Genomic DNA, 14,089 nt, shown 5'->3' with positions numbered 1-14,089 from the left:
GAATACGAGGGGATATGCCCTGGACCGGATACACAAACATGCGCATTCAGGGGCAATCTGGAGATTCCAATCAGCCAACAGGAGCCAAGGTGGAGGTTTACTGGGAGGTGGGAGGAGAGAGGTGGAAAAACCCATGAGAACACAGGAAGAGGACACCCATGTCTGGGATCAATGCCAGGATAAAATGGGAGGCAGCATTCCTCACCACTCTTCCACCATGCTGCACTCTTGAGGTTAATCTGTCATAGGCAGACGTGTGGAGGAAGAGGTTAGGGAACTGGTCTCATTGGGGGAAGGCTGTGGGCCGAACTCCTGGTGGCACTGCCGTTGTATCCTTGAGAAAGACACTCTACACAGACTGCTTCAGTAAAAATTCCCAGCTGGAAAAAAGGGATAAATGTGCAATAAGCTGGTCTGGATAAAACTGTCTTCAGATTAATATGGTCATTCATTTTTCGAGACGATTTTCCAGCCTGTCATGGGGGCGGGCGCAGTGCTTCGCTTTGCGGTCTCGCGGCGCTGGGACCCTGGGATTAATTCCAGACCTGGGGTGCTGCTAGTGTGGAGCTTGGTTATGTTCTCCGACCCATTCGTGTGGGTTTCCCGTCACGCTCCAAAGACACACCGGGAGGTGAACTGGGCGTGAGCGTGTCAGTGTCGGGGCCCGCCCTGGGACGGACTGGCGTCCCATCCCAGGGTGTATCCCGCCCTGCGCCCGTTGCTTGTTGGCACAGGCTCCGACTCCCCCTCCGGCTCCAAAGCGTTTAGAAAATGGATGGATGAATGGACCTTCAACTTGATGAGCCTAATGTAAGAAGTGTCCTGGCGGCCTCTAGTGGTGGCTATTGTCATGGCAGCCCCCAGCTTCACTCAGGCAGGGTGGTATATCCTAACTGGTACTGGATTTTACAGGAACAGAAACAATGTCACAAGGGAACTTTAACTCAGTGGTATTAGTGGGCATAGGTGCACCCAGGTAAACTTCATTGAACAAGACGTTCTCAAGTGTGCACGGTCTTGTTACAGAAGGATTTCATGAACCCTCAACTGTATGATTCATGCATTTTTGAATATAAAGAAATGAAATAATTAAAAACGATAATGGGAGTTATTTTTTTTTAAACGCTTGAGTTTCCAGCTAGTGGAAGTAGCCAGGAGTTCTGCACCCTTTAACTTAAACTAAATCCTGAGTTGCTGACTAGTCATTTGATTTAAAGAAATGCCTGTGTTTTTGATTTTTAATTCAGACTGTTACTAGAGGTTCTGTGTCCAATTACTCAGGATGAAACTGTGCTTGGATCCGGGGTAATGTTGACCCAGTGACATTTTCTCTGATCTCAGCCTCTGGGCTCTGAAACTCTTTCAAACTGGCCACTGGAGATGATGTGGTGTCTCTAATCAGTTCCCCCCTTGCTGGGCTGCTCATATTGGAGGGAATGTCTGATTTAGGGGCCTTGCTGTTCCTAATGACCAAATTCTCAAAGCCATATATACTGCATTAAGGGTTTTGGAGATGTGTGTATGCCTTTCTCTCGATCTGTGCATTTATACAGCTGTCACCCTGAGTTGTTTTGAAAACGCCTTGGTCCTCATGGTTGAGCATTTGCTAGGAATTCACTACATAACTGAGGAACGTTACAGAGACAGGTGTATTTCTTCTAAAAGTATATAAGCCATTATTATTGCCCACAGATAGAGGCCACACAATTCATTGCATGCCTTTTAACAGTAACTTTGTGCACCTAAACTCATTTACGTTCGCCACCACAAAGGGAATGAATACCTTTCCATTTTTCTTTCTCCTTAATGATCCATTTTAGTCCTTTTTTATATTCGCTTCGAATGTGTGGAATAGCTTTGTGTATTAATACAGATGAATCGTTGCTTCAAAGCAACACAGTCGAAATACACTGTGCGGATGTACTTTTTGCCAGGCACTGGATATCCCAACAGCCAGCAGCGGCCAAATATTTTGCATTCCTTTGTCAACGGCGAATGTGTTTGTATTTGAAGAGGAAAGAGCTGGCTGCATAAAGAAGACACGTGTTCCTGACTGCTTTACCAGCACAAACATTTCCCTGGAAAGACGGTGACCTTCGGTCCCACAGATGACGTCAGTTTCCATGGCACCGCCGGCAGTAACAGAGCATGAGCATGTGGGTGTCCGGTCGCCTCTGCGCGCTCTTGCCCTCTCGCTAACTACACCCCGTTATGAATGGGCGCTGGAGGGCCTAGCAACGCGTCCTTGGCAACAGAAACCCCTGGCAACGCCAAGCTAACAGAGGCGAGGAATCGCCTGCAAACAGACTGAAGCTGAAGTACCGGCGCGCACACCTGCGAGGCACATGCATGGGCGATCCGCCTACATGCCTACACTGTGACTTGAGTTGGACGCGATCCTGAGGCCCGGAACCAAGCAGTCATGTCGGCCCACGTTTTAGCGTCCAGACCCAAGTTCGACACCCGGCGGGTGGCTCAGGAGCCGCTGGCGCCCGGGACGCCGGAGGCTGCGGTGAACGAGGGGATGCTCACGTCCGCCGGGGAGGCCACGGCGGGCTACCGCTCAGCCAAGTACACCCCGGACGAGTGGCATCACAACAACCAGTCCGCCTTCCACCAGGCGGCCGCCGACCGGGACCGGTCGGAGAGGCTGCGGCAGGAAACCCGGCAGCTGTGCAGCCGGACGCAGGCCGCCACGCTGGCGGCGCAGGCCGAGGCCACCAGGCAGCTGGGCGAGCGGCTGCAGGACACCCACTTCTGGAGGTCCGAGCTGCAGCGCCAGGCGGAGGCCCTGGCCGCCGACACCGAGCTGCTGCAGGCCCAGCGGCGGCGCCTGGAGCGGGCGCTGGACGCCGCCGACATCCCCTACGCGATCGCCACCGACAACCTGGCGTGCAGGGGCCGGCGGCTGGGCTCCGACCTGGTCAGGGACGGCGTGGAAGTCGAGCTGCTGCGGGTGAGACCTCGCCGTTCCCGAGCTCAGTCCCGCCCCTGGTCCGTCGCGGAGAGCAGGCAATGGGGGGGAGGCTGTGTCGCTCCCAAGGAAGAAATTCGGCCACGACAGCTTCTTCTTCTGTAGGCGGTGCTTGCTGGGGTCGCAGAGGGAAAGAGTTCCAGCGTTGTGTAACGCTGAAAAAGGCGCACGCTTGTGTTGGGCATCCTCCACTCAGCGTGTGTCCATGACAGAGCCCCGCCTGCTTGCCCTCCACAGCTGAGCGTGTCGTGACCGTGGCGGGTTGCAGACTGCAGATAATAATAATAATAATAATAATAATAATAATAATTGCTTACACTTATATATCGCTTTTATGGACACTCCACTCAAAGCGCTTTACAGGTAATGGGGACTCCCCTCCACCACCACCAATGTGCAGCCCCACCTGGATGATCTCACGCAGAAGTTTGTTGAGGCGCTCAAACATCACACAGGAAGCCCCTATTTGCATAGAAGATTACACCGCTGCGCAAAAAGCAGATCAAATTCACGAAGTAAATATTTGACAGTGGGGAGGCAATATGAACCACAATATGTATGATCCTGAGTATTAGCCAACACAGCAACCGACAGGTGACACCTGTTCCTTCTCTTTGCAGTAAACGATTTGTCCACTTGGTGGCACTCCAGCACTACATACTAGGTACATACTCTCCATCCAGAGCCTATCCCGACAAGCAACAGGGCAAAGGCAGGGTACACACTGGTTGGGAGGCCAGTCCATTGCAGGACACACAAACACGCACTCCCACCACACCAGGGCCAGTTTGCAACTCCTGTGGCCAGTTAACCTTGCAGTATGTCTTTGGACTGGGGGGAGGAAAACAGAGCGCCCAGAGGAAACCCAGATGAACACAGGGAGAACATACAGGTGTGGATTGGAACCCGGAGCGCCAGTGCTGTCAGGCAGCAATGCTAATAACTGTGCCACCGTGTTGTCTCTGCTATTATCTTAAAGCAGCAGTTATTCTCATCAAAAGGAAAAGGGGCAAAATAAAAGGATTAGCAAAATAAATAAACATGTAAATGTAGAAAATACAGACTACTGAAACCGAACATCATATAACACGATAGGCTAAGAGTCATATACAGTATAAGCTATCTGTGTATTGTTTTTGTTTATACAGATGATTATTTTCTATAGAATCACTCTCCTGGAAAATCCCCTTGATCCTATGTGTACATTCATGTTGTTCAGAGTTTGAATTAGTCACTCTAGTATTTTACTGAACATTAGAATTCAGGTTGTACTGCTAACTGCATGACAGATTTTGCGTACAATGCTGAACATCTTGTAACTTAAAATCTGACCTCAATGTCAGTGCACTTAACCTATTGGATTTTCTGATTGATCTACCTTGGTATTACAACACCAAAAACAAACCTTGAAAGCCTAGGTCTTTAATGAACTTGGTTTTTCAAGATTAACAATGGCAAGTGGGCCCATATATTGTTTCCTGGGGCTCTTTATAGTCAAATACTAGTCATGTTGTGTTTATCTGTTGAACTGATGTAGGAGGTGGAGCTCATCCGGAACGTCCAGGAACTTTTGAAGAGAACATTAGACCAAGCCATCAATCAAATAAGGTGAGGAGACGCTTAGGGTCACTTTGATTTAACTTTCCATTCATAATCTGAAACCTTTTGAATAGAGAATCTGTAAAGTGTATATTTGCAGTGTTTGCGCCTGCTATTTATTGAAGGTAACCTTGATCATCCTCCCCTGCAGGCTAAAATGTAAGAAGAAGCCCAATGCTATTGTCTTTTCAGGGAAGCTTTTGAGCAACCTTTAGCAGCTCATGGAAATCCTATATAATATTGTTTGCCCTTCTGTGCTGTGTAGAATGATACTATGAGTTCAGATTATACTGCAAAACTACATTTCTCTAATTATTTTGACTGGGGTGTAATAATGATTTCTACTGAGGCAGCAGTGCTTAGGGTTCTGGACACAAAACTTAAAGATTGTGGGTTCGGATCTAAAGCACGGCACCGTCACTGTTTTGGGTCCTTGAGCAATATACTTAAACCGTACTGCTCCAGTCAAATACCCAGCTGTATAAATGGGTGCAGTTGTAAGATGCTTTTGATAAAAGTGTCAGCCGAATATGTTATTAATTTTAGTGTTTTGAAGACTGCGATGGCCTGGCGTCCTGTCCAGGGTGTATCCTGCCTTGTGCCGGCTGCGTTAGGCTTTCCTGGTGCCCTGTACTGGAAACGTGGATTAGAAAGTGGATGGGTGGATATTTTGAAGAACTCCATACGATAATCGTTTTCCCCATGTCATTAGACTTGAGACGTAAATTGGATTAGGAACCTAGGTCTTACTTGTTCTAACATGAAACTCTGTGTCAAGGTCAAACAGAGATGTCAAGCAAACCCTGGAGCTGGACTGGTCTGACAAGTATGAAGCCTACAACATGGACGACCAGTGTGGAAGATACAACAACCTGAGCGCAGACATTCAGTATCATTTCAACTCTGCCAAGCTCCAAGACAAGTAAGAAGTGATCCAAAGACAATATTTACACAGGCAGGATGTAACACGTTGGGGATGTTCGTTTGAAACCTGTTCCTCCCTGCCTTGTTTTTTGTCTGATATTGTAAGTTGTACATGTACAATTAGAAACAACAACAAAAAGCAGGTGGGTCCTATTCAAATGGTAATTTATGCTAAAGCAAAACATAAATACAGAGTGCTGTTTGAGGTTAAATATGAGTTCAAGTAGGGTGGGTACTCTGAGTTCAGCAGGTTACTGGATCATCCTTAAATCATCAGTTTCTAAACACTTTGCACAGTTTTGCTTTGACCTCTTGAGCAGGCTCTTTCATCCAGTTAAGAAGGATGGAGATCATCTGAACTGAAAATATCATTTTCATTATATTATAAAATGCAGGACGCTATTGTAAAATACAGCCTTTAACGCAAAGAGGAACTTATCCTCCAAACAGTGCAGAAGTGCGGGTAACAGTTCTGAATCACGCAAAAGGTCACAGTTAACGTTTAACTTAAATGATTTGAAAGGAAGTTAAGTAAATATGATGAGGTTATTACCCCTACAAAATGTTACTTTTTATATCACTGTGTCTGTTATACCTGTCCATTGGTCCCTCTCACTGTTGGAATGATCTGACGCAGAAGATGGTAAAGCCAATGAGATCTAATTCAAACACTATGTTCCAAGCGATCAAAGGCACTGACAAAGTTTACCCTGTGGACTTCTGTAGAATCATCAGTGAAACTTGAACCAGATGACACAAGTGCGATCTATGTGATAGTGCATTTAAATCTGAATGCACTATCATTAATCTTTCATTAATTACCCTAAAGAGCTTAGATGGGCCAAGTGGCCTCATCTCCTTTGTAACAGTTCTTATGTTGCTAGTCAACTGTCAACTATTCATTTCGTCTTTGGTGAATGATTGAGAAGAGACCACCTACATTTGTTTCCATGTTTCTTCAGTACCTATTATAGGTCTTCTTCTAGGTTCTTTCTCATAGAGGTCTTATGGACCATTCAAACAACATGTTTTTGCTTTATTTAGAAGTATTTCATTTGCTCTGATGGAGCTAGACAGAACACTTGTATCTATTTCCTTGTCTCAATAATTGATAGATATATATTAAAAGATAAGATCTTGCTAGGCTTTTAAGATTCCAAAACGTGACGGCCTCCCTTCCTTAATTTTTTTTTTTAATTTACCTTTTAAGGCTGAGTTGTGGCCTCTGATTATTGTTAACACGGCACCAAAGCCGACATCTTAAAAAATACACCTGAAGAAGGCTCCACGGCCGAAAGGTTGTGTTCTCTTTCTCCTTTTTTTCAGCATGGAATAAACCTATTACTTGTTCCTTTGCAGCCTACACATGCTGACGCAGCTACCCACCTGAACTATCTTAAAAAATGTTTTTTTTCTGACTTTCTAAGCAAGTGAATCACAGAATCGCACAAGCACTCGATTGTGTTCCTGGAAGGTCTGAAGTTGTCACGGAATGCCTTTAGCATCCTGTTCTTCAGGGAAAAGTATATCTTCTATTATATTATTTTATATAATAGAAGACATGCTCTGGTCACGAATACTGAAACAGCTTTCTGGTCGCCTGTAGCTTCAACGCACAGCCAGAGCCTATCTCACCTCCTGTAATAGGAGACAGAGACCACAGGACACCATGGAGCTCTGTGATCAGATTAACAATGCTGTCCATCAGCATCCTGATTCACAGCAGGTTCTGTTCTGGGCGAATCATATTAATCAAATAGATTGAGGAAAAAAACAGCGTATCCTTCATTGTGCTACACCACTCAGGTCATAATAAATGAAATGAGTTTGGGAGTGTTATTTAGTCTCCAGCAGAGTCTGTATTACAGTAAATAAATAGCACTTGGGATAGCTCACCACCGTTGTGCAATTCTGGGTGCAGCATGGCTTGTAAAGACATCCTTAAAGAAAGACAGACCTCCTCTGAACAAAGACGTTTAATTGAAATATCCAGTTTTAAGATATTTAACAATTAGAAAAGTGGGTGTTTTGGATGGAAAATGTGTCTCAATTGCAGTGAACACAGTGAATTATGTGTAAATGTACATACTGTAATTTGGGGTGGCAGCACTGGGACTCTGCGTTCCCGGGGTGCTGTCTGTGTGGAGTTTGTATGTTCTCCTAGTCTTTGCATGGGTTTTCTCCGGGGGCTCCAGTTTCCTCCCACAGTCCAAAGACATGGTGGGAGGTTAATTGGATTCTGGGAAGAAGTGATCCTGATGTGAGTGTGTCTCTGTATGCCTGCCCTGTGATGGACTGGCGTCCCATCCAGGGTATATCCTGCCTTGTGCCCGTTGCTTGCTGGGATAGGCTCTGGCTCCCCTTTAAAGAGTAAAACAGTTAGGAAATGTATGGATGGATCGAAATGTTTAATTGTGTGAAATTACGTTTGTAAGCTGTGTAGCATAACAGTTTCAGGATCATATTTGTTTATATACTGTACATGACTATGTTTATTATTAAGTGTGCATTTAGTAGATACTTTATGAATACAATTCTCAACAATCACCCCAAATAAAAAGCTGCACTCATGTATATAATATATTAGAAGGAAACTTTAAAACAATTAGAAAGCACCCTTATTCCTAGACATAAAACAGAAGAAGAAGTGAAGTGAAAACATTTAAGAAATATAACCAGTTGGCACATCTTTACAGAAAGGGCTGTGGGAATCTAAAATATGCTACTCAATCATAGCTGAAAAATTGGCTTCTTTTGAAAATAGTCTGGATAGCATTCTCAGATCAATTAATAATAATTAATTGAGCCAGATGTTCTGGAGTGAGCCCAAAGGATCTCTTTAATTTATTTAGTTGCTTTATGTTCTTTTTTATGTTCTGTGTGCTCAAATAAATATTGTACATTTTTTAGAAATCTTGCCTTATTTTAATACTGGTTCTCCAACAGCTGGAGCTGACAGGAGTTTCAGACCTGAGCGGTTTCTCCCTCATGTTAAAGTGTTAAATTGCAGACATTCCTCCTCGACTTTGTCCGACAGCCTTTTCTGCACCTTTGTGCTCCTATCTGAGAAAAAGAAGAAAACAAATTGACCCCATGACTTTCCAAAATGAAACCAGATAAAAGTGAATAACGTCAGTAAGAGAAAGTGCTTGAAAGTTGCTTCAAGAAAAAAGGAAGGTGGATACTATTTTCTCAGTCAGTTTCATGCATATGTAATTAGTGTTGTAAGCAAACAACTCCAGCTTCTAAGCAGTGCATTGTCTGTTATTTTCTTTTCTCTGCATGCTTCTCTCTAGTGTGTCGACACATGAAACGTGGACTAAATTCACCCAGGACAACCTCGTCCTGGCCGAGCGAGAGGAACAGGCCTCCGTCAGCCTCCGCGCCCTCATTGACCGGGTTCTTCAGGATACGGCGGAGGACCTGCGGGCTCAGTGCACCGTGGTGGACAGGGCCTTTTCCCAGCGCTGCGAGGAGATGAACGCAGCCAAGGTCAGGCTGGAGCAGCACTTGAATCAGGTACTGCCGCGTCCCGTGCCCAGAGGTGTAGGGCAAGCTACCGATTACATCCACCACCCCTAGTCGTGTAGACTATCCAGTGAACTACTGTGGAACCCACAGTAAAGGAAATGTATGTTTCCCTTGCAACGTGGAACGCAGTCATCTCCTACAGGGGAAGGGCATCACCACTGGCGCAGTATGGTGACCTATCCCTAAATTCGATGAAGGGGACTAAGCCACGTCATTAAAGTGGTGGTACACTGGCGCCACCTTCAGGGACACAGACCTTAGTCTTGACAGGCCTGTCCCCCGTTGCCTCAACAGGGGGCTTCTGTCATCGAATGTCAGGAAACCCCGAATTCTAACTTGGCTGCTTCTGCTCTGACCTTGAGGCTCAAGACACTTGATTTTGTTGGAAAGTGGTTTCAGTCTTGAGGACATGCACCTCAACCATGAGAGTGCTGATTTTGGCTTTAGGGATCCCTCGTCCCTGTTCTAAGGGAAGGGACCTTACAAGTCTCCACTGAGGGCTTGAGGACACTGAGATAGCTCACAGCAACACCCTCTTTGACCAACACAAGGTTGAGTCAGGAAACATTTGTTGGTCTTGTTCTCTGCATTTCATAGATTGATGCATGGACATGGTCCTAGTCCTTCTGAAACTTTAGAGCTTATCCTCAATTAATTGGACAACTGGCTGCTTCTTAGCTAATTCCAGTCAGAGCTCCACACTCACTTGGAAATGTTGTTGTAAGCCTAATAAGTAGACTAGATCATTAGATGGAGAAAAATGTCCCATAGTGTTCTTGGGTCTGCAAGTTAATGTTGGTAGACATCAATGCATTTCTGTCAAGTGCACAGAATTGTAAGATGCAGGACAAACTGGCACAGTTTTCACTGGACATGTCCCTCTCTGTCCAACTCTCTGCTAGCTGATATCTGTATTACATGTACTCTTACATGCCCAATGCCAATTCCAATGTAACTGATCCCTGGTGCCAAATCAAATGAGCACAAAACTGAGGCACCATGAAATGTAAGGATCTGAAAAATCTGAGGAGGTAGTGAGTTACAGCAGGGATCAAGAAAAATAACCAGTTTGAGAGTTTACCTTATGTCAACTTGAAAACAAAGTCAAATCTTTTACCATTGTTTCTCAATCACTGCGCATCACATCTATTTAGATCTAGTGCAAGGATCTAGAGGGACTCTGAAGTAGATGGAGAGTTCAGGGATCTCTCCAGGTTTTTAATGCTAGATTACAAATAAAATCTACAGTATGTCTATTCCCCTTTAAGGGAACGCTCCAGCAAGTCTAAGAATTTTAGGCTTATGAAATCCAAAAACTGTGCCTCAACTGATAAGTTAATAATGTGACACATTAACATCACTTTACATAATGAAGTATCATTCAGTATGATTGCTAAATCTAATGATAATTTTTATCTTCCTATCAACTTTTAGCATCTCCTTTGTTTTATTCAGAATGCAATTATGAGCAATCACTTCAGGGTGCCTAGTTTGAAAAGTGTAAACATTAGCAGATAAATCACATAATGTAAAGTACCGCATAAAATATCTATGTATATTTTGGCCACCCACATTCCAGAATGTACTGTAACATTACAGTATATGTCATTGTCTAGCCCATCAGTGAAGAACTTACTCCCTGACAGCAGGATCCACAATATAACATAACACATCTGTAGAGAAGAAGGATGTTTTTCAGCAAATGTAGAACAGATAACATGCTGAGATTTTTGAAAAACAAGAAAATGCTATTGGTTCTAATATTCAGTTGTTTCATTTTAAACATTACGCAATAAAGTTTATGATCAGGTGCCAAAAGATGAAATAGAAACGTTAAATTCAGTTCACAATAACATAATGCCGAGCTCCCAAATGCTTAAAGACAAAAAAGTACAAATGTAATGGAAGATGTAACTTTCACAGTAGCCAAGGAATCTTTCTTTGGTTTACTCATCCCAAATTATTTCAGGACAATCCGATTTCTAGTGTATGCTGTGTGCTCAGAATGTAATTGATACTGTAGATGAATTGACATAAATCGACTGCTTTGTTTTGCTGGAACCTCAGCATGTCACTTAAGATAATCTAGTGAAACTAAATTGAAAGACAATTCCAGTCTTAGTAATGAGCACTTCATCAGCTTGCTGATTACTGGATATTTCTAAATAATAAGGGGCAATTATGGCCATATTTCCATAATTTGGCATATTTTACAAATTTTACCCAAGGGATGTTTTTGTATAAAGAGATTTCATTAAGTTATCTTGTGAAGTTCTGAGAGGCGTGGTGTTACTATAGTTTTAATAATTGTGTGTGAATTTTTTCAATAAGGTCCTGAAATTAAATTCCTTAAATTCAGGCAGAGATGGGTGTGTAATTGAGAATCTTTTGGCTCTGAACCTTTAGTAGAATTTAATGTCACATTTTCAAATTTAAAATGTGCTGTTAAATTAGACTCCACATTAATGCTGTTGCATGAATAAGAGAGCAATGAACTCTTGTTCATGAGTCTGAACTCATGAATTTTGTTTCAGCTTTACAGTGACATTGACATTAGCCAGCAGCTATGTCACCCTTGCAACTCACTACTGGCAACCCACTGAAGCTCAGCAGCTGCGAGCTTGGCCAGTACCTGGATGGGAGACTTCCTGGGAAAGCTAAGATTGCAGCTGGAAGAGGTGTTAGTGGGACCAGTTGGGGGTGCACACCCAGTGGTCCATGTGGATCCTAATGTGCCAGTATTGTGAATATACTATAAAAAAGTCCTGACGCGATCATTAAAAATCCCAGGGTGTTTCATGATAAGATTAGGGGTAAGAGTAATTTGCCCCTGGCCTTTACCAGTCATGGCCTCTTCATTACTCTCCTCCCTACCACTAGCTGGTGTGTGGGGAGTGCACTGGCACAGTTTGGCTGCTGGCGGGGCTGCACACTGGTGGTGGGGGAGGGGGAGTCCCCACTTCCTGTAAAGGGCTTTGAGGGGAGTGTCCAGAAAAGCTGTATGTAAGTGTAAGGAATTATTGTTACTTAGCATCAGACCCCAGAGTTTTAAAATGCTGCTATTCGTGTTTATATGCACTAGTTTTGGGGATGTAGATGTAACATGTCTGCTTACTTTGTCCCTTTTGTGTCCGTCAGATTTTGGAGCAGATAGGTGGTCAGGAGAAGAACATAGTGACTCTGCAGCAGGCTATCAGAGATAAGGAGGCTCCAATGAAGGTGGCTCAGTCCCGGCTGTACCAGAGATCATTCAGGCCTAACATGGAGCTCTGCCGAGACTCATCACAGCTCAGGTCAGCTCTTTTCGTGGGGAAAAAACTATGAAGAAGGGTATTTCAAAAAAAGCGAACCCAGAAAAAAAAAATACACGTGTTAACTATATACTCTCTCACACCCATACACAACAGTCAGGTTAACAAGTAGTGATATACTGTGACACAGAGTCTTGCGAATTAAAATAGAGGAAGATTTACATAGATACTTGAATATCTAAAATGATGATAAATAGGTAATGTTTAGATTGTAAAGCATATAATAAAACTTACAAAACTTTCTTTTAAAATGTTTTTTTTTGCTGTTGGAGCAATGTTTGTACTAAAAACGCAGCTGGATCCAGACTGCCTACAACCAATATAGCTACAACCAGCCATCATGCAAATGAAGCCGCATCACAACTGCTGTTTTACTTTCCAGTGTTGGCTGCGCCGCACTGTATAGTCACTGGCTCATGTGGGGTTTCACTACGAAGCGCTTGGGATTCTTTGATTTAAAGTTGTTTGCCTTAGTTTCAGGACTTTTTAGGGCTTACATGTTTTGCACTGATTTCTTTGCCGTTTTCCCAACCAGGCTGGTTAGCGAGGTGGGGCAGATTACCGATTCCATCGAGGCCCTGAAGCAGAAGCTTGAGTTGTCACGGGAGTCCCTGAGGAACCTGGAGGACACCCGCATGGTGCTGGAGAAGGAGATTGCCTGCAAGGCCAACAGTCTCTTCATTGACCGTGACAAATGCATGACCCACCGCACCAGATATCCCACTGTAATCAGACTGACTGGATACTGAGCTGCTCCCTCTTTCCAATAAAAGCAGAAAGAGCACGAGTGCTGATCCACCCAGAGATTAAGAATAGTAATCTGTGCTTTCTGAATTCTGTTTTCCTGTGCAGCTGCGGTGAGCACGTGGCTCCACAGGCGTGCTGAGCTGGGATTTCTGGCGTTTTTGTTTGGAAGGAATCCAGTCTTGTCAGTGTACGTTGTGAGGGAGTTTGGTGACAAATACAGACAAAAAGGCTTCCAAAGTTATTTGTCATTCTTTTCATCTTCATTTTTATTTTGGTATTATTAAACGTACCGCTTTATTGTGTTTGCAAAATTAGCATTAACATTTGAGAGACACAGTAATCCATGCTGTACACCTCCCTTCCCAGTTATTGGTGTGGAAAATAAAGGCTTTCTTCCTTGTGTTCCTTACCTTATATCATTTTGTAGCTTTTGTAGGTGTTTGGGATGACTTTTGAATATTGACTCTAATAGTAGCACTGGACTTGTCAGTGCAGAATCCTTAAACTAACCCTTTCAAAGTTACAGGTAGAAAGGGAGGATTATAGCGCATTATTGCACAGTAGTACAGAGGCAGGAAGGTAGGAAATAGAAGGGGAGGGTGGAGAGAGAGAAAGAAACGGAGGTATGGTGAACAGAAAGAAAAAAAGCTAGCCCAGCCAAAACCCAAACTGAGGAGAAAACAAGGGAGCAAAAAGGACAGCAAGGAAAAGGAATTAGCCCAAGAAATCATAAAAAGAGTGCTGCCACGAGGGATGGTATATGGTAACATATTTATTTGGGTTAAAAATAAGATGAAACACTCAGTCTATATAAATGCGGTGTGACTGTTTTCATAAAACACTGGACACTGAAAAGGATAACAGTAAAGACAATCGCTTGTGTCGCCCTTTGTCCTTAATTATAAAGGGCATTGTTCCACCCCCGCAAGCACAATCCTGACAGAGCCTGGCCCAGAACAAGCAAAGCACTAGTTTCATTACCCGCCCTTTGAGCGCTGGAGAT

At 43.9% G+C, this 14,089-nt stretch overlaps 1 protein-coding gene across 1 annotated transcript; it reads left to right on the top strand.

Moving 5' to 3' along the window:
- The first annotated feature begins 1,901 nt into the window (after positions 1 to 1,901).
- tekt4 (tektin 4) lies at positions 1,902 to 13,495 on the top strand. The gene is made up of 6 exons (XM_088613432.1): positions 1,902 to 2,956; positions 4,512 to 4,582; positions 5,352 to 5,495; positions 8,794 to 9,016; positions 12,167 to 12,321; positions 12,875 to 13,495. The coding sequence occupies exons 1-6, from the start codon at positions 2,423 to 2,425 to the stop codon at positions 13,086 to 13,088; spliced, it is 1,341 nt and encodes a 446-aa protein (XP_088469558.1). The 5' UTR covers positions 1,902 to 2,422; the 3' UTR covers positions 13,089 to 13,495.
- Positions 13,496 to 14,089: the final 594 nt, after the last annotated feature.

This window comes from Lepisosteus platostomus, chromosome 19 (genome assembly GCF_059453375.1).
Source record: "Lepisosteus platostomus isolate fLepPlt1 chromosome 19, fLepPlt1.hap1, whole genome shotgun sequence".
In the NCBI taxonomy this organism is placed as follows: domain Eukaryota; kingdom Metazoa; phylum Chordata; class Actinopteri; order Semionotiformes; family Lepisosteidae; genus Lepisosteus; species Lepisosteus platostomus.
Note: the sequence above shows the minus strand (reverse complement) of the source record. Positions and strands in the feature narration are given on the sequence as shown.